General features: G+C 36.1%; 3 protein-coding genes across 6 annotated transcripts in view; 1 reads left to right on the top strand and 2 right to left on the bottom strand.

The window, feature by feature from the left end:
* Positions 1-16,964, bottom strand: part of LOC121889589 — a 38,852-nt gene extending 21,888 nt beyond the window's left edge. The window contains exons 1-20 of one of the 3 annotated variants that reach the window (XM_042401675.1): positions 16,779-16,964; positions 16,670-16,696; positions 16,160-16,438; positions 15,773-16,069; positions 15,122-15,433; positions 14,888-14,947; positions 14,137-14,433; positions 13,155-13,202; positions 12,998-13,072; positions 12,847-12,921; positions 11,519-11,620; positions 10,750-10,768; positions 10,228-10,247; positions 10,074-10,090; positions 9,892-9,949; positions 8,872-8,890; positions 8,351-8,370; positions 8,197-8,213; positions 8,015-8,072; positions 7,134-7,355 (exon numbers count right to left, since the gene is read on the bottom strand). In XM_042401675.1, the coding sequence (XP_042257609.1) occupies positions 7,351-7,355; positions 8,015-8,072; positions 8,197-8,213; positions 8,351-8,370; positions 8,872-8,890; positions 9,892-9,949; positions 10,074-10,090; positions 10,228-10,247; positions 10,750-10,768; positions 11,519-11,620; positions 12,847-12,921; positions 12,998-13,072; positions 13,155-13,202; positions 14,137-14,433; positions 14,888-14,947; positions 15,122-15,433; positions 15,773-16,069; positions 16,160-16,438; positions 16,670-16,696; positions 16,779-16,896 (1,923 nt within the window). In that variant the 5' untranslated portion in view covers positions 16,897-16,964 and the 3' untranslated portion in view covers positions 7,134-7,350. Of the gene's footprint in view, positions 1-7,133; positions 7,356-8,014; positions 8,073-8,196; positions 8,214-8,350; positions 8,371-8,871; positions 8,891-9,891; positions 9,950-10,073; positions 10,091-10,227; positions 10,248-10,749; positions 10,769-11,518; positions 11,621-12,846; positions 12,922-12,997; positions 13,073-13,154; positions 13,203-14,136; positions 14,434-14,887; positions 14,948-15,121; positions 15,434-15,772; positions 16,070-16,159; positions 16,439-16,669; positions 16,697-16,778 lie in introns of those variants that run through there. The other 2 variants (XM_042401657.1, XM_042401666.1) reach the window with 2 other exon arrangements.
* A 1,866-nt stretch (positions 16,965-18,830) lies between these two features.
* Positions 18,831-20,529, top strand: LOC121893906 (protein B4). The gene is made up of 5 exons (XM_042406074.1): positions 18,831-19,030; positions 19,195-19,451; positions 19,530-19,650; positions 19,721-19,773; positions 20,212-20,529. Exons 1-5 carry the CDS (start codon positions 18,937-18,939, stop codon positions 20,467-20,469), a joined length of 783 nt encoding a protein of 260 aa, XP_042262008.1. The 5' UTR covers positions 18,831-18,936; the 3' UTR covers positions 20,470-20,529.
* Positions 20,530-20,566: 37 nt separating this feature from the next.
* LOC121893903 (transmembrane and coiled-coil domains protein 1-like) lies at positions 20,567-23,172 on the bottom strand. Of its 2 annotated transcripts, none has more exons than XM_042406071.1 (4): positions 22,622-23,172; positions 21,387-21,741; positions 21,168-21,303; positions 20,567-21,088 (listed from the first exon to the last, which is right to left on the bottom strand). In XM_042406071.1, the coding sequence occupies exons 2-4, from the start codon at positions 21,683-21,685 to the stop codon at positions 20,777-20,779; spliced, it is 747 nt and encodes a 248-aa protein (XP_042262005.1). In that variant the 5' UTR covers positions 21,686-21,741; positions 22,622-23,172; the 3' UTR covers positions 20,567-20,776. The 2 variants fall into 2 exon arrangements, with proteins under 2 accessions (XP_042262005.1, XP_042262004.1); XM_042406070.1 differs by having other exon boundaries at positions 21,387-21,830; positions 22,622-23,171.
* Positions 23,173-23,902: the final 730 nt, after the last annotated feature.

Below are 23,902 nucleotides of genomic sequence, written 5' to 3'. Positions count from 1 at the left end.
TTCTGAAAAGGTTAAAAAAAAAAAAAAAAGCTTTCTCACCTGTTGTAAAAAAACTTTTCTGTAAAAAAAACAAAAAAACAAATAACATTTCAAAAAGCAATCAGTAATCATTAAGATCAGGAAGCTTTAATGATCACTAAAGGCTTGTCAGGTTAAGTTCCTTTTAGTAGCTGTAATTTCTATGAACTGCAGTCAGTGGAAACAATAATTCCTGATTACTGCAACCCAAGTCAGAATAACTGACAATAAATATGGTTGAGCTTATGAAAATTCTATTTTTTATTCTTATTAGTTATTAGAGGCAATCTAGATGGGAGTGGTTTTAGATTTTTAAAATCTATTGAAATTCCAAATCTGCAACAGATTTTTTTTTTTTTTCTTTTTGGTGCCACTTGCACATTGTGAACACGACATTGACATATCATCACCTATTAAGTTGATATAGCGAACTTTTTAGCAAACAATTAGTTACGGAGCAATATTATTAGGGCCCAAGCACGAAAGTGCCAGGGGCCCAACGGTCCCCTCAAGTCTCTCAGGAAAATTGGCACACATGCCAGAACTGGTGAAAATTGCAAAGTTCTATAGTGACTGGACTCAGGTGTGGCCAGCTGGGTCCATAGTGCCCCCAAATGAAGGGATATGTTGCAATAAAGTTTCTTTGATGTTCAGTATGAAGTTCAGTGGAATAATTGCTCTCATCATTCTCGCCATAATTGAGTTATTTAAAAAATTTTCACCCGGCAAAAAGTCAGCTATTTTAAATTTTGTGCGTCAGTTTTCATTTCAAACACATGTTTGAGACCTATAGGATGCAGAAAAAATTCCCAAATTTTGCACCTATGTTCGAACTAGTAAATATTTCAATTAGTACCACAATTGGGCTTGGGCATGGCATTTCAGCTCTATAGTGCCCCCTAATTACTTTTAGTATTTTTGAGGTGCTAGGGATGCTCCAAAACTCATGAAACATCAGAAGTGGCTTAACTTGATATCTGATATGGGTTTTGGGTTTGGGTGTGGCAAAATGGCTTGAGGGCGCCCCCTGGCAAATTTCAAAGTCAAAGCCCCCACCTTTAAATTTTGATGTGGATGTACAAAATTTGGTGGGCAGATGTAACAACCAGACTTTAAAAAAGCCTCTTGGAGCCATATGGTAAGTCCAACAGGAAGTAAGCCATTTGGATCTACCCATTTACAGGTATTGTACTTTGACAAACTCCTCCTACAGCTTTGACCAGAGTGACTTCATATTTGGTAGGTTACATTTAAAGACTTTTGCGGTGTTAAATTGCAAAGCTTTTTATTCTTCATGGAACACCCTTGGCGTGGTGTGCCAGTCAATTTTGCCCAAAACATGTTTGGGGCATTAAACAGGAAGTTGTTGTAACTCTACTTTACATTGTCCAATCTGCCCCAAATTTCTCATACTTGATGAGAGTCCAGGCCTGAACACATCTACATGTCATATTGAGTCATAGTCATAGCGCCACCGACTGACAACAGGAAGTCAGCCTTATGTGACAAGCATTATCTGATACTTACATGGTGTGGTCTACACATGATATACAGCACATGAAGTATGATTAGTGGGTATTCTCTAGCATTGGATAGTGGACACAGGAAGTGATAGTGAAGGTTCATCACTACAAGTGATGCCTCTCACATTTGACATTATATTATAGAAATATCAATTACAGCTGCTTTAAAAATACAATCAGGTTTCACTGGAAACATCAAATGATATAGTTCTCACCAGTTCTTCTTTGGGTACAGAGAAGTGCAAATCCCAGCAAGATGACACCTACTGTTACTCCAAAACCAGCCACGACTATTACCAACTTCCATATCAATATCCACGTTTCTGTTTTGGAACAACAGGAGTCACAAACAAGTGTCATTGCAACAAAAGGAATTTAATCTAAATAAAGTTGTAAACATGATAAATCAGGTTGAGGATATCTTAACCATCATAATTATGCAACACAGGTTGCTCCACTGTAACACTGCAGAGCAATAGCCTCCATAATGCTTAAACCGGGCAGAAAACAGAAACGTACAGTAGTGTCCACTGTAGATGAGGTGGTAACAATTTTTAACTTTAAAATATGAAATCTTACATACTTGTTCACATTTTGCAAAATGACTTGTTTGTGTAGCTAAAACTAACTTGCTGCAATATAGTCATATAACCTACAGAGGAAATATACTTTACTAAACTGAATAGCGTGTAATTTTTAATATTCATAATATCTAATATGTGTAAGGAATTATGTTCTTCTTGCTCACCTGAAACTGGATTCAGTGGATTCAATGGGATCAAGCTAGTTTTATTGATAGGTGTGTTAAGTGCCTGACCTACTGTAAGGAATAAATAGACACATTAAAAACATTCACAGCAATGCATCTTAGCATTTTGGGGGCATATCATAAAAATCTCACCTGTAATATTGTCTCCTGATGCCAGATTCATAGGAGTTTCAACAGCAGTCGTCACACTACCTTTTGTACTGAGATTAGTCTTATCAGTAACTGTTTCTTAAAGACAGAAAAACACAGATATTAAAAACGACACATATTTCAACATTTTCAAAAAAAGTCAGAGAAAGTTATTGTCACCTGATGTTGTTTTCACTGATGTTAAGGAAGTAGAGATCAAGCCAACAGTATTACTTGGCCTAAAAACAGTCAGACCTGGTGAATAAAAATAAATAATAATTGAAATACAGTATTTTCCATAAGAAATATATACATTTTGTGTTTAACTTATCCACTAAAACATATGCCTGTAATTTCATTTAGTTAGTTATAGGAGTGGAAACACTGTTAACATTCAGACCTGAAGAATAATGACACAAAAACCTTTCAAAACTTTAAAAATAATGAATGTAGAGGTGACTCATGATAATGTTCTTGATAGCATACTCCTGGTGATTTTGAAAAGAAACAAATCAAATAGAATCTGTCAAATAAATTTTAGCAATAAAATTGCTGAAATTAATATTTGTGTATCATTCGAGTCCAATGTGTGATATGTAATACAAAGACAGTGTAACTGGATCTATCATTACTCAGAATAACAAGTACTCCATGATCAAAATACGTTTTATGAAATAAAAAGAAAACCTTTATCATCTCCACCCACAGGTGACTTTGTAATGGAAATGGAGGTTGTTAAATCAGTTTTTCTCTTATTATTTTCTGCAGCACCTACAAAGAAATCACAAGTGAAACTTTACATCACACTGTTGTGCTGATACTTTATCACTTCATCATATATAATAATATCAGGTGATGAGAATAATATTCACTCACTTTGTATGGTGATGGAGGTTGTGTCACTGTGTGGAGATGTAGACTTTGTCTCTCCATGTGTTACAGTGTAATAACATTTTATTTCAACCTCAGCAGGTGATCTCTGATGTGCCATCTTCAGCAGTTCAGTCCCTGTCAGTGTCTGCAGACAAGGGAGGACTCTGACAGTTCCTCCACTTAAAGTGTAGAAATAACACTGAGACACTGATGGTGGAGTCTGACAGTTCAGTGTGACTGAGTCTGTCTCTGTGATCACCGGTGAACTCACTTTCACTTTTGGTGGAGGAAGTGCTGAAAATGTTGAAGTAAACATATTTTAATTTAATTAAATAACTGCATTTTTTGAGTGTCATGGTCACAGGTTGTCATCTGTGTTTTATTTGTTTGCCAACCTCAAGAAAGCTGATCTCACACAGTGTGTGAAATATAAGCAGGTCTTGTGTTGAAGTCTGCTCCCCTCTTGAATAGTGTTTAAATAGTGTTTCTCCACCGTTAGAACTGTTTCCCGTAGTGTGACCTCCATGGTTGGGGTTAGGGCTTAGGTTATCATTAGGTGTAGCAGAAGTAAGTGGTTGGGGTCAGGTTAAGCATCTCAGAGGACAACTGGTTGAGATTAGGGATAAGGCTGGGTGCAGATTAAAGTAAGGGAAAATACATATCGACAGGGAAACAGACTTCGACACAACACCAGTCTGAGGGCAAACTCCAGAGAGCATACATAGAAGGATGGTGAGAGTGGTGTGTTGCAGAGGATAGCAAAGAGCAACTTTTAGCTGAGACCATGATGTACAATGAATGATAACACTCATCCCTTAAGTACATTTGGTTTAGTTTCTGTATGCATCTATTTGTTTCAACAAGTCCTTTAAATTAAACAATAAAATATGTTGTTGCTCCATGCGCTCCAGAACCACATAAAAGTGTTTTCTGATCTGATGTGCCCAATATCTAAGCAAACATCAGTTTAGGGAGACATTAGGGTACCTTCATCATCATGGTTACAATAATAACCCAGTGGTTGAGGTTAGGATTGTGGTTTAAAAATATCAATGTTTACTCACAGTTGGAAATCAGAACTGAACACCAGTCTCCCTTGTTAAAGTCTGACGTTTTGTTGATCCATCCATCCATCCACCCTCTGCCTCACTATGCAGACTTTGTAGCTCTATAATAACATTACCATATTTCCTTCTGTGATAATTACTATGGCCTTTAGACACTTTGTTGATATGTCGTTTTGGGGCACTTGCTTAAAACACAGATTTTGTTGTTTTTCTTGGCAGGATGGTCTTATTTGTTTAAATGAACTGAAACCAACGCCAAGCTCGGTGCACAGTTGTCAGAACAAGGAGGACACCGCCCCGGCTCCAACCACTTAGGTGAGTGAACAACACTGCCAGGGATGAGTAGAGCACATGCTCAAAGTGTGTCAAGCTCACCAGGGTTCAGGTAAGGCCTGAATACTAGCAGTTAGTACAGACATGAAGTTCAGTGGTAATTAAATCTCCTGGACTTGAGAGCAAATCATTTTACCAGTAGCCTACTACCTGCACCGTGACACTTGCAATAAAGAAATACTTCCATTGCATATATTGAATAGTAAATCTATGTAAACATTAAAAAATTATTTGAAAAAACTAATGCCACTCGACCCCACTGTTGAATGCTGCAGTGTTTGTGCTGATACTGTATCAAGTAAAGAGCAGAGCAGTATAGTTACTCACTTTGTACGGTGATGGAGGATGAGTCACTGTGGGGAGATGTAGAATTCGTCTTGCCACATGTTACAGTGTAAAAACATTTCACTTCAACTTCAGCAGGTGATCTCTGATGTGCCATCTTCAGCAGTTCAGTCCCTGTCAGTGTCTGCAGACAAGTGAAGCTTCTGACAGTTCCTCCACTTAAAGTGGAGAAATAACACTGAGTCACAGACACTGATGGTGGAGCCTGACAGTTCAGTGTGACTGAGTCTGTCTCTGTGATCACCGGTGGATTCACTGTTAGTTCAGGTGGAAGATGACCTGAAAATGTAAAGGTAAACACATGTTTATGAAATACATAATAGTTGTATTAACTTAATTACAATTCCTAACGAGGAATTGTAATTTTAATATAGAGATATTTTAGAGCAACATATACTGTGTAAAATGTGTAAATATACTCAAATAAATAAGATACTATAATAAACTTCCCATACAGTGACAACAGTACAGCTGGACATGAAAGACAATAGGTCATAGACTGACCTTGTACTTGGATCTCATGAAAACAATCTGTTGGGAAAACAATGTGTTAACAAAGTAAATAAATGCAATAATAACTCATTAGGAACTTCAACAAGATGTAGACAGATTAAAACTTTACCTAATGTGTAATTATATCAATTAGAGGTAGGACTGCTGTGATACATATTAATATACATACAGTGCATATTGATTTCATGATTGGGTGACAGCCCATATCATACAACCTACTTATTCCCAAATTACAGTGTAATTGTTTGTGCTGGTGATTTACCAGTACAGTACATATTGATGTAGGTACCAGAGAACAAGATGTGAAGTTAACAATTAAAGGTGGTAACAATCTGGGAATTTAAAAAGAATTTATACTGTAGGTAGTTTTTTAACTGACAGGTATCTATTCTAATATTATGAAGTTTGTATGACTTGTTCTCTTGTTCTTACTAAGTACAAAAAATTACACTGTAAATTGTGAATAATTACACCGTACGCTGTGGGCTGTAATCTAAAGAATTAACCAGTGTTTGCAAGGTGAACCTGCATTGGTTTGTATATTAATGATGAAAAAATCAATAGAAGGTTTAACTTACGCATGAAGACGACAAACAACAGGAGTCCTGCCATGATGAAGCTGAAGATTAAGACTGACCAGGACTCCTTTAAAGACTCCTTTAAAGACTACACTTGTGTCTATGGTTAGACTTTCACATACTGAAATGTCATTTTGCAGAACTCGCTCTCCGGAAAACCACAGCGAGCATCAGAGGTGAATCACACCATTAAACAGGCCACGGAAATACACACACCAAACATCCTTTTCAAAGAACTAACTACGTTTTATTTAGATTAATTTATTAATTAATTTGTTTATTTAGATTAATCTACCACATCGGTGGCTAACCTCAGAAGAAAGACGACAGTAAGTTTGTTCCTCATTTCTTTTTCTTTGTGGTTGTTTTTCTCAGAGTAGCTTTTAAACAGAGAGGGGCAGAACTACTGATGAGCAGCGTCTCAGTTTCACGTCTCTTTGTTGTATGTGTGTGTGTAAAATACTTTAAAAACTGTTATTTTTCAGGTACACCTCTCCTCACACACTTGACATATTGATGGACTTAGTACTTATCATCAATTATTTCCCATTTTTGTCCAAATTATGCTGCATAAACTGTGTGTTTTTACATCAAGTTGATAAAGTGTCACATTTATTGAATTAATATGTTTAAGTCATCTTTTAAAATGTATTTTCTTATTATACAAGGTATACTGTATATAGGGAAATAACTTCACTAAACAGCTGTGATTGTTTTTATCTCTTTGTGTTACTGTAGGTTTAATCTTTTTTAGTTGGTTTTTACTGTTTTCTGTGTATGTGTGTTGTATTTGTTTACATAAAAAGTACATTTGTTTATCACTCCTCTTGTGTAAAGCACTTTGTAGAAACTTGTTTTGTGTCTAGAGCTTTATGAATAAACATGAACCTGAACTTAAATTTTTGAAATGAATGGGACTTCTTTTTAATAGTTGTGTATAATGTTTTTATTATTTAAAGCATTGCGACACATGATACACGTTATCTTCTGACTTAACTTCAGTTTCTATCCATTCAGTAAAATTCAACAAAGGCATTACACCGTTCTAAAAAATGTAAACGGTGTAAACATTGTAAGAAAGCAAAATGAAAATAAAGATGCAAGACAAACAACACTTGAAATTCAAAATGGCTTTAGAGAGCTGTACACTGTATCCCCCTGGTGAGATGCAGCTCGCTCCTCTAAGGTGCAGTTTTCGGTATTTATTCTGTGAAAAGAAAGAAACAGACATGACTTAATTCTTCTCAGTGAACCTTTCTCATTTATTGAGATTTAAAAGTTGCAAATGTTGAATATCTGTCATGCCACAATAACAATTTATAGAATTCACACATTTTCATGACTGCTCCTGAAATGTTGATTATACTTGTTTTAATTCTAGCAAATTTTAAGCACTGGGGCCACCAAGTGGCTAATATCATATTTGTTCAATGTTCTTTACTATCATCTATCCCTGTAAAACAAACTTCATGTCATCTGTTATGTAAACCTAAAATAATAACCTAAATAAAGCTTTTATATGTATCCATTCATTGGCATTTTAATAAAATCCATAACCATTTCAACTTTTAGGTGTTTGATATGAAAAGTTAATTATATATTGCTTCCATGACCAATCTATTAACATCAGAATCCATTTATAATCTTCTAGGTAACTCTCAAAAAAATGAAATCCCCATTGGTAAAAGTAATAATAATTCTTCAATCTCAGGTTTACCAAATAAACAGTACATGCAGTATTTTCCAGGTATTTATTAATTTAATTTGACCATAGTGGTCATGCTTAAGTAATCCATTAAAACTATTCCCCAACATTTTAGAACCTTATACTTCATTCAAGTTAAGAGAAAGAGAAAATCAGCTCACCAATATTGCATTTATAGATGACCATACTGTAGGTTTCATCATAACCAGCCTGCAAGTTCTTAATTGAAATGATAAAGGAGAGGAAGAGAGAGAGTAACCTCATGTAAGACACCATGGTCATGAAGGAAAACCTCTTAGCAGAAACAGAAGTTTTCAAATCCCCATCCACTGTTGAGACTTACCATATAATCCCTGTAATCTGAAACAGAAACCAAAGCACTCCTTAGTGCACTTTAACAAACAAGTGCAAATAAAATAAACAGGTATAACACTGATCAATTGCATTGACATGATCATTACAGCGAATGCAAAAGAGAAAGAAATACTTTGATTTACCAGTGATGATGGCTTTTGGTCTAAATGAAAATAATAGAAAAAGTTTTTTGTTAGTTTCATTACAGAGAAAAACAGTTATATAAACGAAGAATGTAAAATCCAAATAAATATAGTTTGTGTTATTGTGTTGTTTTTCCCAAACATCTCTGAAAACCTGAACAGCTATCAGTATTTCATTCATCACATCCTGACTTAATTCTAAATCATCTGATTAGCTATCAGCTGACTAGTAATATCCAGTCAATTTCATACAAGTCTACAGGACATCCTTTCCATCCTGACAGCTCAGACATCTGTTTACTACAACGTATGTTTTCAATGTGCTGGGGGTGTTAGTTTTACCAGTATAACCATCACTGCTAGTCTGATTAACTGAGAGCCCAATCAGTTTTGTTATAAGGGGTACATAATCCTCTCAATGAATGTCTGAAACTATGAATTTAAAACTGGGACAACAATGATAAAGAAGATGACACCAACTTGGTTTAACCTGGGAATGTTTAAGAGACAAAGTTTCTTACCTCTTGAAAGCACATTTTTCTAGAAAAAGCAAAAAAAAAAATCATCAAAATCTGATCATTGAAATATATGTTATCAGTTTATCTATAATTCTGTCATCCTGTTTTTCCATATTTTAATGTTATTATCTTGGTCTATTCTCCACACAAAACATCTGTTGCATGTCTGTCCGTCCTGGAGGAGGAATCCCTCCTCTGTTGCTCTTTCTGAGGTTTCTTCAATTTATCTGAATCGAAGGTCTGAGGAAAGAAGATGTTGTATTGCTGTACAAATTGTAAAAGCCCCCTGAGGCTAATTTGTCATTTGTAATATTGGGTTATATGATTGAAAATGGACTTGCTTAACTTGACATTGCGAAACTGTAATAATCCCTAATAAAATGCAAATATTGAATACAAGTCACTTCTTTATGTTTTACTAAAAAGAACTTAACTTCTTTAAAGGAAATGTGAAGCCACAATAACAACTTATAGAATTCACACATTTTCATGACTGCTCCTGAAATGTTGATTATACTTGTTTTAATTCTAGCAAATTTTAAGCACTGGGGCCACCAAGTGGCTAATATCATATTTGTTCAATGTTCTTTACTATCATCTATCCCTGTAAAACAAACTTCATGTCATCTGTTATGTAAACCTAAAATAATAACCTAAATAAAGCTTTTATATGTATCCATTCATTGGCATTTTAATAAAATCCATAACCATTTCAACGGTGACTTTTAGGTGTTTGATATGAAAAGTTAATTGTATATTGCTTCCATGACCAATCTATTAACATCAGAATCCATTTATAATCTTCTAGGTAACTCTCAAAAAAATGAAATCCCCATTGGTAAAAGTAATAATAATTCTTCAATCTCAGGTTTACCAAATAAACAGTACATGCAGTATTTTCCAGGTATTTATTAATTTAATTTGACCATAGTGGTCATGCTTAAGTAATCCATTAAAACTATTCCCCAACATTTTAGAACCTTATACTTCATTCAAGTTAAGAGAAAGAGAAAATCAGCTCACCAATATTGCATTTATAGATGACCATACTGTAGGTTTCATCATAACCAGCCTGCAAGTTCTTAATTGAAATGATAAAGGAGAGGGAGAGAGAGAGTAACCTCATGTAAGACACCATGGTCATGAAGGAAAACCTCTTAGCAGAAACAGAAGTTTTCAAATCCCTATCCACTGTTGAGACATACCATATAATCCCTGTAATCTGAAACAGAAACCAAAGCACTCCTTAGTACACTTTAACAAACAGGTGCAGATAAAATAAACATGTATAACACTGATCAATTGCATTGACATGATCATTACAGCAAATGCAAAAGAGGAAGAAATACTTTGATTTACCAGTGATGATGGCTTTTGGTCTAAATGAAAATAATAGAAAAAGTTTTTTGTTAGTTTCATTACAGAGAAAAACAGTTATATAAACGAAGAATGTAAAATCCAAATAAATATAGTTTGTGTTATTGTGTTGGTTTTCCCAACACATCTCTGAAAACCTGAACAGCTATCAGTATTTCATTCATCACATCCTGACTTAATTCTAAATCATCTGATTGGCTATCAGCTGACTAGTAATATCCAGTCAATTTCATACAAGTCTACAGGACATCCTTTCCATCCTGACAGCTCAGACATCTGTTTACTACAACGTATGTTTTCAATGTGCTGGGGGTGTTAGTTTTACCAGCATAACCATCACTGCTAGTCTGATTAACTGAGAGCCCAATCAGTTTTGTTATAAGGGGTACATAATCCTCTCAATGAATGTCTGAAACTATGAATTTAAAACTGGGACAACAATGATAAAGAAGATGACACCAACTTGGTTTAACCTGGGAATGTTTAAGAGACAAAGTTTCTTACCTCTTGAAAGCACATTTTTCTAGAAAAAGCAAAAAAAAAATCATCAAAATCTGATCATTGAAATATATGTTATCAGTTTATCTATAATTCTGTCATCCTGTTTTTCCATATTTTAATGTTATTATCTTGGTCTATTCTCCACACAAAACATCTGTTGCATGTCTGTCCGTCCTGGAGGAGGAATCCCTCCTCTGTTGCTCTTTCTGAGGTTTCTTCAATTTATCTGAATCGAAGGTCTGAGGAAAGAAGATGTTGTATTGCTGTACAAATTGTAAAAGCCCCCTGAGGCTAATTTGTCATTTGTAATATTGGGTTATATGATTGAAAATGGACTTGCTTAACTTGACATTGCAAAACTGTAATAATCCCTAATAAAATGCAAATATTGAATACAAGTCACTTCTTTATGTTTTACTAAAAAGAACTTAACTTCTTTAAAGGAAATGTGAAGCCACATCAAAGATTTCCTACAACTGCAGTTGGGTTTTACAATAAGAATAAAGCACATATGTATTCCATGTACCTTGTTTTTTTTAACTGTGATTGGAATGACTATGACTATTCAAGCCAATATCTTTATTTCAGTATTGTTAGATAAACTGGTTAAATGAGACAAGGAAGATATAATGTGATTTAAATCAGCAAGTTCTAACTTGAGCAACTTTGAACAACATATCGCCATGCTAAAAAAAAAACCTCACATCACATCTTGAACAGATTTCTTGGACACTGAAATAAACTCTGTTGGGGTAAAATGTTAAAGTCTTACCAATTGTGCTTTGGTTGTAGAAGGGTGCAAATCCCAGCAAGATGACACCTACAGTTACTCCAAAACCAGCCACAACTACTACCAACTTCCATATCCACGTTTCTGTTTTGGAACAACAAAGGCCACAAACAAGTGTCATTGCAACTAATAGGACTTTAATGTGAATAAAGTTGTAAACATGATGAATCATTTCAATTCAGGTTAAGGATATATTAACCATCGTAATTATGAAATACAGCTTATTTCACTGTGACACTGCAGAGCAATAGCCTCCATAATACTTAAACCCAGCAGAAAACAGAAACGTACAGTAGTGTCTAGGCTAAAGTCGGGGTTAGCCCACTTTGGATTGTGCCAGTGTGAAAGCTTTTTTAGCCTGGGGCTAAGAATGCTCTAAGAATGATTTTAGCTGTGGGCTAAGTGCAGTGTGAAAAGCCCTTCAAACTAATTCTCAAGATAAATTATGAAATGTTCAGACTGAAGGCACAGGCCCACTGATTTGATTCACATAATTTCTTCTCTGACTAACCAATGAATATCAGGCATCCTTGCCGGTATGCAAGTAATTTTTTAATATATAATGTTTTTTTTGTTTTTGTTTTTTTCATTTTATTCACATTTTGCACAAAGAACATGACATGACTGAAACACAGTATGTGTGAGCTACTGTTTGTATAGCTTTGGCTGTTGCTAAATGTTTTAATTGTGTACAAGAAAAATCATGGCCGTACGGACAGTCCTTTTTAAAGAAGAACCAAACTGTCAGTAACCACTGATTTAATAAGAAAGTTCTGTAATCAAAGCAATATTTTTTTAGTTGCAGGAAACTTAATTTGTGCCCAAAATCAACAAACTGCAGAGCTACTGAATCTCAGGTGAGGTTTGAAGATGACTTAGTTGAAGAGAGCAGCACATTACCTACAGGTTTTTATAATTTCAATTATGTCAATTTTAGATATTAATTTTAGTCTCCATTTTTATTAATAAAATTAAACTTTTTGTAGAGTCAAGCTCTTTATGTGTGCATGTTTGCATATGAAAGAAGTGCACATAAGAAAAAAGTTTATTTTGGCTATTGGACAAAAACCAAACCTACGCCTTTGAGGAAAATACTTAAAAAATACTTTAATTTAACTATGTTAACAATTTCTTATTCTTATTACGATGGTGTAAGAAATTAAAATCTTATTGCTCACCTGAAACTGTTTTCAGTGGGAATACAATGAACAAGAACAGATGGACATAAAAGTACATAGTTGAAGGCATTTAAAGATTTACACAGTAAGGCATTTTAGCATTTTTATGCAGTAATTAAAAAGTAAGTCTACCTGTTATTTCATCATTAGATGCTTGATTTGTAAGAGCTGCGTCAGGAGAGGTCATAGCTATACCAGTAAACGTTCCTTGAACACACAAAAACATTAAAATTAAAAATGAGAAGTCAACATGGATCATTAAGAACCTGAGTAATTGTGCCACCTGAGGTTGTTTTCACAGGTGAGAGGGATGTAGAGGTTGAACTACCAGTGTTAGTCGGCTTACCAACAGTCTGACCTGGTAATTAAGAAAAGTACATATGAAAATATTCAATGAAAAACATACATACAGTGTTTCTTATTATTAGTCATTTTGTTACCTGATGTGGGTTTTACGGGAGTAGAAACCCTACGATAGCTTGGAAGACCTGGTCATTAAGAAGACAAAAAAAAAGTAAAACTCTTAATATATTAATAATATATAAGTGATATGTGATGATTTTCTGGAATTTGATGTAACATAATTGCTGATTACTTCAGCACTAATGTAATATTGTCTTTAAGGTTAAAGAAATACAGTTTCTTTCCTTACTGAAAGAATGTTGCAACATATTGAAATCTGTTACTGTACATCAGTGTAAGTTGTAGTTTATGTAATGTCATATGCTTTCCATTAACACTAATTTACTATTACTGAAGGCCAAATGTATTTTAGATGATTGTGAACTTTAAAGTGATCTTAACATCGAGTGTTTAAAGTAAACTGACGTAGTGAAGTATAATCAATCATTTTGTCTGGTAGGCATGTAGGATGTACTGTTGTGTAAAGTCAGACTCTTGAGTTCAATATGTGTATTTACAGTAATACAGCACAATTCAAAAAATGAAAATGTCCAAATCTACATCATTTCAAATACTGCGTGAATAACATTTTTTTCTTGTCACTATAATCTTGAAGGAATGTCTACTGCATACTCAGTATTGATGATAGTCAGTTACAGTTTGACAGCACTATTTCATAGTAATTACTTATTGTAAAATGCTGCAATGATTAAAACTATTAAAAATAACAAATATAGTGATAGAGTGATTTGTGATATTGCAGCTGACCTACCTGTGGTCAATACAACACTTATCATGCTTAACAACCATCTAAAATAATAATGTAGTTTAATTCATCTGATGTGAGTTTGTATCATGTAATACAAAGTGTAATCAAATTTGTCATTACTCAGAATATTTTTGGTGTTCAACCCCTAAAAACACATGTACTTCTGAAATATAACACCAAGCCACATATCCTGTGCTGATACTGTATCAAGATATAATAGTATCAGTAAATAAGAAGTAACAGTCACTCACTTTGTATGGTGATGGAGGTTGTGTCACTGTGTGGAGATGTAGACTTTGTCTCTCCACGTGTTACAGTGTAATAACATTTCACTTTAATCTCAGCAGGTGAACTCTGATGTGCCATCTTCAGCAGTTCAATCCCTGTCAGTGTCTGCAGACAAGGGAGGACTCTGACGGTTCCTCCACTTAAAGTGTAGAAATAACACTGAGACACAGACACTGATGGTGGAGTTTGACAGTTCAGCATGATTAAGTCTGTCTCTGTGATCACCAGTGGATTCACTGTTAGTTCAGGTGGAAGAAGAACTGAAAATTTAGAGGAAGAAATATGTTATCATATCAAATACTGAATTGTTGGATTAATGTGGTGAAATTCCTAATGAGAAATTGTGATTTAATGTACTGTATAGGAAGTAGAGAAAATGTACTCTGCGTCCATGTGCACAAATGGTCAAATTAATTGTAGACTGTGATTAACTGTTCAAGCTGTGATGACAGTGCAGCTGTTTATGAACTAATGTCAAACTCAGGACTGACCTTGTGCTTTCATCTCATGAATGGAATGTGTGAATAACTTTTTTTTCTTGTCGCTATAATCTTGAAGGAATGTCCACTGCATACTCAGTATTGATGACAGTCAGTTATAGTTTGACAGCACTATTTCATAGTAATTATTTATTGTAAAATGCTGCAATGATTAAAACTATTAAAAATAACAAATATAGTGATAGAGTGATTTGTGATATTGCAGCTGACCTACCTGTGGTCATAGTAAGTTTTGGCGTTTTCTGCATCTTGCTTGACTCTTTGTCTACAATATCTACAATAAAAGAAGAAAGGAAGGTAGATTTCGCCCTGTCAGTCTCATGTGTGGACAAACACTTGGGAGAGCGTAAGAGAGGGTATGCCATGGGTATGCTTAGTTGTATGTTTTTGACTTTTAAATGGATGTGTTGTAGCAATGTAGCATGTATTAACGTCAACTCTGACTTACCAGTCAAGCTGTATCTGTCACTACGAGGAGACAAAGAGCTGGGTTCACTTCCCAAGGTGTAATCACAGCTGGCATCCTTTCTCAGAACAGAACGTAGATGTGTCAACAAATCATCTATTGAGACAGTAAGCTGGCAAAACTTCTGGTTTGTTGAGGTCATTTCCCTCCGGATGGTTGTTGTTTTTACAGGATGACTTGCTTCTCCAAAGTACAGGTTACATCTCGTATCATGATTAGCAGATCCAGGCAGTGAGCAAGTGAAGAGAACAGAGTCACCATCAAAATGCTGGTAACTCATCTCTGGTTTCTGACCTATCAGAAAGATTAATAAAATAATTAAAAGTCAAAGCTATAACGTGCCATTTTGCTGTCAAGTACACTGTAATCTGTGCTGGCATTTACAGATATCCTACACTCATACAATACAACACTTATCATGCTTAACAACCATCTAAAATAATAATTTAGTTTAATTTATCTGATGTTAGTTTGTATCATGTAATACAAAGTGTAATCAAATTTGTCATTACTCAGAATATTTTTGGTGTTCAACCCATGTGCACCTGAAATATAACACCAAGCCACATATCCTGTGCTGATACTGTATCAAGATATAATAATATCAGTAAATAAGAAGTAACAGTCACTCACTCTGTATGGTGATGGAGGATGAGTCACTGTGTGGAGACTGAGAATATGTGTCTCCAAACATGGCAGTGTAAAAACATTTCACTTCAATCTCAGTAGGTAAACTCTGATGTGCCATCTTCAGCAGTTCAGTCCCTGTCAGTGTCTGCAGACAAGACAGGACACTGATAGTTCCTCCACTTAAAGTGTAGAAATAACACTGAGACACAGACACTGATGGTGGAGTCTGACAGTTCAGTGTGACTGAGTCGGTCTCTGTGATCATCTGTGGATTCACTGTCAGTTTAGGATGAAGAGATGCTGAAATTTTAAGCATATGTTGGATTAAATGACTAAAAATCACATTTATTTAAAATGCAAATTTTTATTTCTAAATTTATGAATACTCACGTTGAATGATGATAGAGGACACATCACTGTCTGGAGATGGATTCATTACAAGGTAAAAACATGTCACTTTAACCTCAGCGGGTGGACTTTGATTTGTTATCTTGAGCAGCTCAGTCCCTGTCAGAGTTGTCATACAAGGGAAACTTTTGGCAGGTTTTCCATTTGTGCGGAAAAAACACTCAGTCACAGACACTGATGCTGGAGCCTGACAGTTCAGTGTGACTGAGTCTGTCTCTGTGATCATCTGTGGATTCACTGTCAGTTTAGGTGGAAGAGATGCTGAAAATTTAGAGGAAGAAATATGTTATCATATCAAATACTGAATTGTTGCATTAATGTGGTGAAATTCCTAATGAGAAATTGTGATTTAATGTACTGTATAGGAAGTAGAGAAAATGTACTGCACATCCATGTACACAAATGATCAAATTAACTGCAGACTGTAATAAACTGTTCAAGCTGTGATGACAGTGCAGCTGTTTATGAACTAATGTCAAACTCAGGACTGACCTTGTGCTTTCATCTCATGAAAGGAATCTGTTGGAGAAACAACATGTTAACAAGGGAAACAGATGTAATAATAATTGATCAATAACTTAAAATTAGAGGTTTAACTTACATATGAGGAAGACTAACAGAAGGTGTCCAGCCATGATGAAGCAAAATAATGCAAACGTATTTCTTAAGACTACACTTGTGTGTCTGACTACATGGACTTTGACATACAGGAGTGTCATTTTGCAGAACTTGTTCTCAGGAAAACCACAGCAAGCATCAGAAATGAACCACGCTGACAGACAGGCCACAGAAAAACTTTACAATATTTTATTCAGCCTTCACTATGTGTGGTGCGGTATATTTAGATCAAATCTACCACAGTGTTGTTTAACTGTGTCTGAGAAATAAACGTTTGTTCATCATTTCTGTTGCTTTTTAATTGTTTCTCTTATTTTTTTTTTTCTTTTATCTGTTGTTTTTTGCTAAATCAGGCAGGACTGGTGATACAGGCTACATACTGTACATCACATAAATCCGAACCCGTGTCATCACATTTAATTGGTCTTGTTTTTAGTATTTTTGAGGTAACTTCAAAATTAATTTAGAGGAGGGCTTTAAAGAGTTATTTTTTAAACAGCTCACACCTGTAAATACACACTTAGCATGTTCATGGTCTGCCCTAAAAAATTAAATTATAATTATAATAAATTATTTCCCATTTTTGTCCTAAACATTTCACCCAGAAATCTGCATTTCACTTCATATATCAAGAATAATGTTGCAGTGAAGCTTATACTGTACTTGTACAACCAACAGAGCTGCTTTTGTTAATTACTTGCCAAACCATAGCCACTATTCCCTGTAATCTAAAACAGAAACCAAAGTACTTAGTACACTTTAACAAACAAATACAAATAAAATATACATGTATGACACTGACATATCACCAGTTTTGGTCTAAATGGCAAAAATAGAAAAACTCTTTTTTGTGAGATAAAGGAAATGTACTTTATGTTCATGACATCCTCTAAAAGTGTTATTTTTGAAACTGTCCATTCTTATCCAGACCTTGCATGTTCATGATCTTTATGTAGTCATTACCCATTTTAGTGCTGACTTTTCTTCACAGAGATCTGCATTTGCCTTTCAGTATGAAGCTCTGTGTTTTTCTGTCGTTTTTATCGCAGTAAATTTAATGCCTCGCCCTCTAAACTTTGTATGTACTGCCTGGAGAAATGTATCTCCCTAGTGAAGTAAATACTTCATTAACAAGTCCTGTCACTTATTGACTTATTAACAATAAATTGTCAAACAACGCAAAAATTATTATTTGTACCATATATTTAGATCAAAAGCAGCACAGTGTGGGTTAACCAATGAAGAAGGATGACAAAGGGAGTTATTTCATCATTTCTGTTGATTCTATGTGTTCTAGTCCTGGAGCCAATACTGCAAGATTGATTATATATATTTGGAGAAAAGTCCATCCACCTGCCTGCTGTTCATCATCTCCAGTAAAACAAATTGTTTTCAAGGTGAGCCATTGATTACCAATTTGGATTTTTATTATTATTACTATTATTAATAATTTCGATTATTTCTTTGGTACACTATTTCTTGAAGCATCTTACAAACTGTATTTTAGGGTCAGTCCTTTCTTGTCAGCCTATACACAGCTTCCTGCTAACACTGAGTGTATATTTTCAGTATGACAGTTATGAATGTATGTAGCCCACGTTATCGCATTTCATCAGGCTGCCACACAAGAACACCGAAACCACTATGAAGGCTGCAAATAGAGACCTCTTCTACGCATCTGCTTTTGTCATCTGATAAAAACAGAAAACCATCTGACACAGAGGTTTGTGCGCTTTATACCTGGTTATTTTTAATCCACCACTTTTTTTATTGCACGCTTGGTGTAGAGTTAGAGTTCATGATGATCTTTTTTTTCCAAATGAGATAAGTATTTCTCTAAAATACTGCAAATCACTGATGACCTTTGCCTTTTGGTAACAGTCCACATTCAAAGACAATATTCATAAGGTCCTTGCAGGACGTGTGATGACGCCTCTCGCTGCGATCCCTAATGGCTTTAATTTGCAAAGCTTAATGGATTGCACCTGATCTGATGTGATTCACCTGGTCTCATTTTACCGGAAGCAACTGCATAAAGAGGGAGACACTGACCATGCACCTGTAGTGTAGCGTACTTTTAGACTTCAGAGATCTTGCTTTTTGTGTTATAGTTGTCTTTTTTTAATATTGGATTCTCAGTAATGCCTCCGAAAAAGAAAGCAGCGGACTCTGCTGATCCACCTGTGCCGTCCTCCAGCGACGCCCCGGTTGAAAAGCAGGTCGAGAATAAATCAGGTCTGTGCGCAGATGATTTTAATGCACATTAAAATAGAGATCGATGTGACTGAGCCCATAATTTAAAACAATTTCAAAATGTCCAGTAATGTTTTGTGGTCAGTGTTAAACCTGTCTTGTTCCCCACAAAAGCATAAATACACTTTGTGCACGTTTCCTCTTAGATGCTGCGACGCTGCGCAAACTTGCAGCTCATCCCTCCACAGCTATTATGGTGAAAGAAGCACTTAAAGCGTTGGACTCGCGAAAGGGGGTTTCATCCCAGGCGATACAGAACTATATTAAACAAAAATACCCCTCAGTGGATCTGGTGAGGTTGAAGCACTTAGTCCGCAGAACCCTGAAGAAGGGGATCGAGACTGGCACGTTGGTGAGGCCTGCCAACTCCAATGTCACTACAGGCGCAATGGGAAAATTCAGGGTAAGATGTCAGGTCTGCAGTCTCATCACACAAGCTAAATAACTCCACTAATCTCATCTTTTTGTTATCTGTCATAAGCTTGCACGACAAGACAAGCAGCCAAAGTCAAAAACTGAGAACATGGATCCTAATGTACAAAAAGTCCCAAAAGCAGCCAAGGATGAAGCAAAGGATGGAGCCAAGAAGACCAAAAAAACAGGTAAAGGTAAAATGATTATAACTAATAAAGGCTAGTTTATGAGGTGTATTAACTTTGTGACTTCATAAAGGTGCCACGAAGAAGAAGAAAGACACTGAAAACGACGAACCCAAGTCATTAGAGGTGAGAGACTGAGTGCTCTGAGACTGATGCAGTGTCATTAAATTTGACAGTTTTGCAAGATAAATGCACAAACTTAAAAAAAAAAAAAAAAAAAAAAATTCCCACCTAAATTTATTCTTGGCCTTTTTTGGCTTTTGGACAATCATGAGTAAAAACTGACATGGAACAGTGTTTAAATGAATAAATGGCTTTTTTCCTTATTTAACCTTTTATTTACATATGTTTCCATGTGGTTTGACTGAGCATACATAGTCTTTACAACTGTTTAGTAGAACAGACAATAACTAGGTGAATTAATCACTCATAGAAAATCCAAATATAAACCTTTACATAACTTTCAAGTATCTTCAAAATTATCCAGAGCTGCTAACTAATGACCTCCAGTATTAATAAAATCCTGGCTACAGCCCTTTGACACTGACTTTTTTCTGTTTTTAGGACTCCAAGCCACCCAAAACCTCAAAGACAGACGAGAAGGCCACTACCTCAAAGGCTGCCCCAGCAAAGAAGCCAAAAGCTAAAAAAGCCGCTGAGAATGGGGATGATGACGGAGCCTCTGACTCAGCCAAAACTAAAGCAAAAACCGCCAAGGAGGCAAAAGCAGGGAAGGCATCGCAGAGCAAGGCTGCTAAAGCAGGTAGTGATGCCCCTGCTTCCAAAGCAACTGGGAAACGTGGGAAGAAGACTGCAGAGTAAACTTGTACTTCTTAAATCGTTTTTACTGTTTTGTTTGGAAATAAAAATATTTTTTTGGAACTTTTGTTGTTTTTTTTTTTTTAAACCTCTTGACATGTAGAGCATTATACCTTTATTCTGCTTGCAATGTCAGGACATAGTAGTTGTAGCTTCAAATAAACTAGCCTTTTAATACAAACTGTCACACTGGAGTTGAGTTGGTCTAAGGATAGAGGGTGTCATATGCTGAACACTTTTCAACTAGAGTCCTGATAAAGACTCCAGAGTAATGCCTGAGTTGAGACAATTTAATTGACTGCTTCCCTATTCAGGATGTCATGTGCAGCAAAAAATGATGCAGATACTCTGAAGAGGCATCCCAGTGCCACCAGAGGAAGAAGAGGGCTACAAAAAGCAGTGTGGAAAACATACGGCAGTATGTTTTCATAAAGGGAGCAACACAGTTAGCCACAGTGGACACCACCAGCAAAAGGACCGCCAAGACAGCTAGCAGCACATTGATAAGTTTTCCAAGAAGAGTCCGTGCTGTGGTATTCTGCAAACTCTCAGGCTGCACCACCTTCTGTTGCTGCTCCTGCTCCAGCTTGAAGAGATGTGTCTGACATGCCTGCAGTGCCTCCTACAGATCAAAGTAAAAACTGTAATTGAAAGTCTCTTTCTTGCTATATGACACACAAAGTGTGACTAGTGAAGCTTACATCAATGTCTGCCACTCTAAAATAGGACTGATGAGCAATATTCTCCTCCATGTCGGCTAGCTTCTTATAGAAGTTCCCAATTTCATTCTGATGTAGTTCTGTCAAGTCACTGAGCTGCTGTTCTATAAGATCACACCTGCAAAATAGTGACAACAGTACATCACAAACAGGATACATTCTTTCTACACAGAGTACTATACAGTAGTAAGCTTATGCTACCTGTTTTGTTCCTTTTGTAGGGTCTCCATGATCACGGTATAGTTTTGCTGGTAGTAGGATTTTAAGTTTTCAAAGGACTCCTCAAGTTGAACTTGGTTGTCCTTGAGCTCTTGGATCTCATGGAGTACAGCATAAACACCTGAGGCCTGGGCACAATCAAGGGCATTGTCCCTGGAGCAAGAGAGGGCTCCAGGGGATCCAGTAGTGCAGCTGGATGCAGACACAGAAGTAGCACTGGAACAGTCATCACTGGCATAGTTTGGGCTAGACTGCAACTGTCCTGTCTCAAGGGTCCTCATTCCCCCAGGGCCAACACCCTCGTCTCCTTGGGTTTCATCCAAAGAGTCTTTCAGGGCTGAAATGTTACCAGCTCTGCTAAAATCGTTGTGAATGAGGGAGGCCATTTCTCTCAGTGTGGACACCACAGCTCCAGCTACAGAGTGACTTGAGAGAATTGACATGCAGTGCAAGATTAGACATTAAATTCAGAGTTTTGCTTCCAGGGGAGAAAATCACATGTACTCTGGTATGAGGTCAATATCTTGATCCCTTTATTTCACTCTATGATTATAGATAAATTAGTTGGTTGTGCTTAGGAGAATATCAATGTGGCCTCTCTGTCCTTAAACTGGCATAAAAAAAAGTACAGGGAAAGCACAGAACTTGGCTCCAATATTTCAATCTGATGCATATCTCAAAAACATCTTTGTTTTTGAGAGGGAGGTCTGCTGCTTAATGGGCCGCATTTATTACTTTACATGAGCTACCATGCAAGGAACAGGCCTAAGTTACTATCGGAAGCAATTCAAGGTTCAGTGTATTGCTATTATGTGTTACACTTTAAACATATGGACAGGAGGAACCAGGGACTGAACCACAAATCCTGCAGTTAGATATCTGAAAAGCTTGTATGTTGATGTGAGTTTTACTAACGTTACCTACCAAAAACAAAAGGCCTTGTCCTTCTATAAACTGTTGTGGATTATCCAGAGTAGCATGCTGTTTCATTTTTAACATTATACTGTACTTTCTTTTGGTTTGGTTTGGTTTTACAATGATGAGCATCGCCCTCCATTAGCAACTAGGTGAACTTAAAAGGAACTGGCAGATATTTCAGAGAAAACCCGCAAACACAACTGTCTGCATTGCCAGACACCTCTAGAAGTAGCTTAAGTGAGAAAATACGTTGTTTTTGTGTAGTTTGAGTGAAATTACCTCTATACTGAGATACTTACCTTGAATGAAATTAAGTTGTCAGTGATTTCGTTTGCCAGGCGTCCATCATGGCAACAGATGTAGATAAACCTCTTTAGTTTGAGCTGATATTTTGATTTACTGTTATTAAAAGCAATTTGAATGGTTTTATTCTCTAAATAATCACACCAGTGTTTTATAAAAACGCCCAGTATTCAGTTTCTACGTTGCCTGCTAGCTAAACTGTTACAGAAACAGCAACACGACCCGTAACGCTTATGGGGTTTTTTTCAGTTGTTGTTTGCTAAATGCTAAAGCTAACGTTCCTGTACAACCCAAAGATCCAGATGTTGCTTAGCAGCGATAAAACGTAACATAACAAACACATTCTGATAGAGCACAATGTTGTAGCCATGGCAGTAGACAATACTTCAAATATGGATGTTGCTGCAAAGAAGCTTCAAATTCTAAATGGATGCCGGATGTTTCACACACATCTTCAATCCGGCAGCACAGAAGATCTATACAATCGCCACAGTTTCAAGGTGCACACCCAAGATAAGTGTCACCAATTCAGTATCCGACCAAATGTGAAATATGGTCACAATCTGCCCTTCTGTTCCTGATATATGGAGTTAAATAATGGCCAGAAAAGTGTTTTTGCCGAACGTTATAATGTCACAGTTCACCTTTGACCTTCTGGATATATGTCATCACTTCATCATTTTATCCTATTAGACATTTCTGTGAAACTTTGTCATAATTAGGGTATGAATTCTTGAGTTACGGCCAAAAATGTGTTTTGTGAGGTCACAGTGACCTTGACATGTGACCACCAAATTCTTAGTTCATCCTTGAGTCAAAGTGGTCGTTTGTGTCAGATGTAATCCCTCCAGGTGTTCCTGAGATATTGCATTCACGACAGTGGGACAGACAGATGGATGGACGGACAGACAACCCAAAAACATAATGCCTCTATCCATAGCTGGCGCTGGCGTGGAAGCATAATAAATAACTGGACACAGTTTGAATTGAATTGACCATTGAATGTCACTACATAGTAGAACCAGATTAATTTACTGAAGAAAGCTAGGCCAAGTCAAAGTTATTAAGAGTAACTGAACAACTTCACCTACTTCTAAGGTGGAGAAGGAAGCTTTAAAAGCCCCCAACCACCAATACTAAAACCACCGAGGTCATTTTGATTATTGTGCCTAGTTAGATCTCTTCAGGCACAATAATTTTGTTAAAAAGGGACAAATGACACTTCTATTATTATTTGTACACTGAGTCTGTGTGAAGGTATATTGGAAAATTGTGTT

Source organism: Thunnus maccoyii, chromosome 3 (genome assembly GCF_910596095.1).
Source record: "Thunnus maccoyii chromosome 3, fThuMac1.1, whole genome shotgun sequence".
NCBI lineage: Eukaryota > Metazoa > Chordata > Actinopteri > Scombriformes > Scombridae > Thunnus > Thunnus maccoyii.
This window is presented reverse-complemented; position numbering and strand designations above follow the sequence as displayed.

Coding starts and splice junctions, on each gene's coding strand:
- LOC121893906 (XM_042406074.1), top strand. CDS start 18,937: ATGCCTCCGAAAAAGAAAGCAGCGGACTCTGCTGATCCACCTGTGCCG. Junction 19,031..19,194: donor GCAGGTCGAGAATAAATCAG/GTCTGTGCGCAG, acceptor GTTTCCTCTTAG/ATGCTGCGACGCTGCGCAAA. Junction 19,651..19,720: donor CAAGAAGACCAAAAAAACAG/GTAAAGGTAAAA, acceptor GACTTCATAAAG/GTGCCACGAAGAAGAAGAAA.
- LOC121893903 (XM_042406070.1), bottom strand. CDS start 21,790: ATGGCCTCCCTCATTCACAACGATTTTAGCAGAGCTGGTAACATTTCA. Junction 21,304..21,386: donor CTACAAAAGGAACAAAACAG/GTAGCATAAGCT, acceptor ACTATTTTGCAG/GTGTGATCTTATAGAACAGC. Junction 21,089..21,167: donor TTAGAGTGGCAGACATTGAT/GTAAGCTTCACT, acceptor TTTGATCTGTAG/GAGGCACTGCAGGCATGTCA.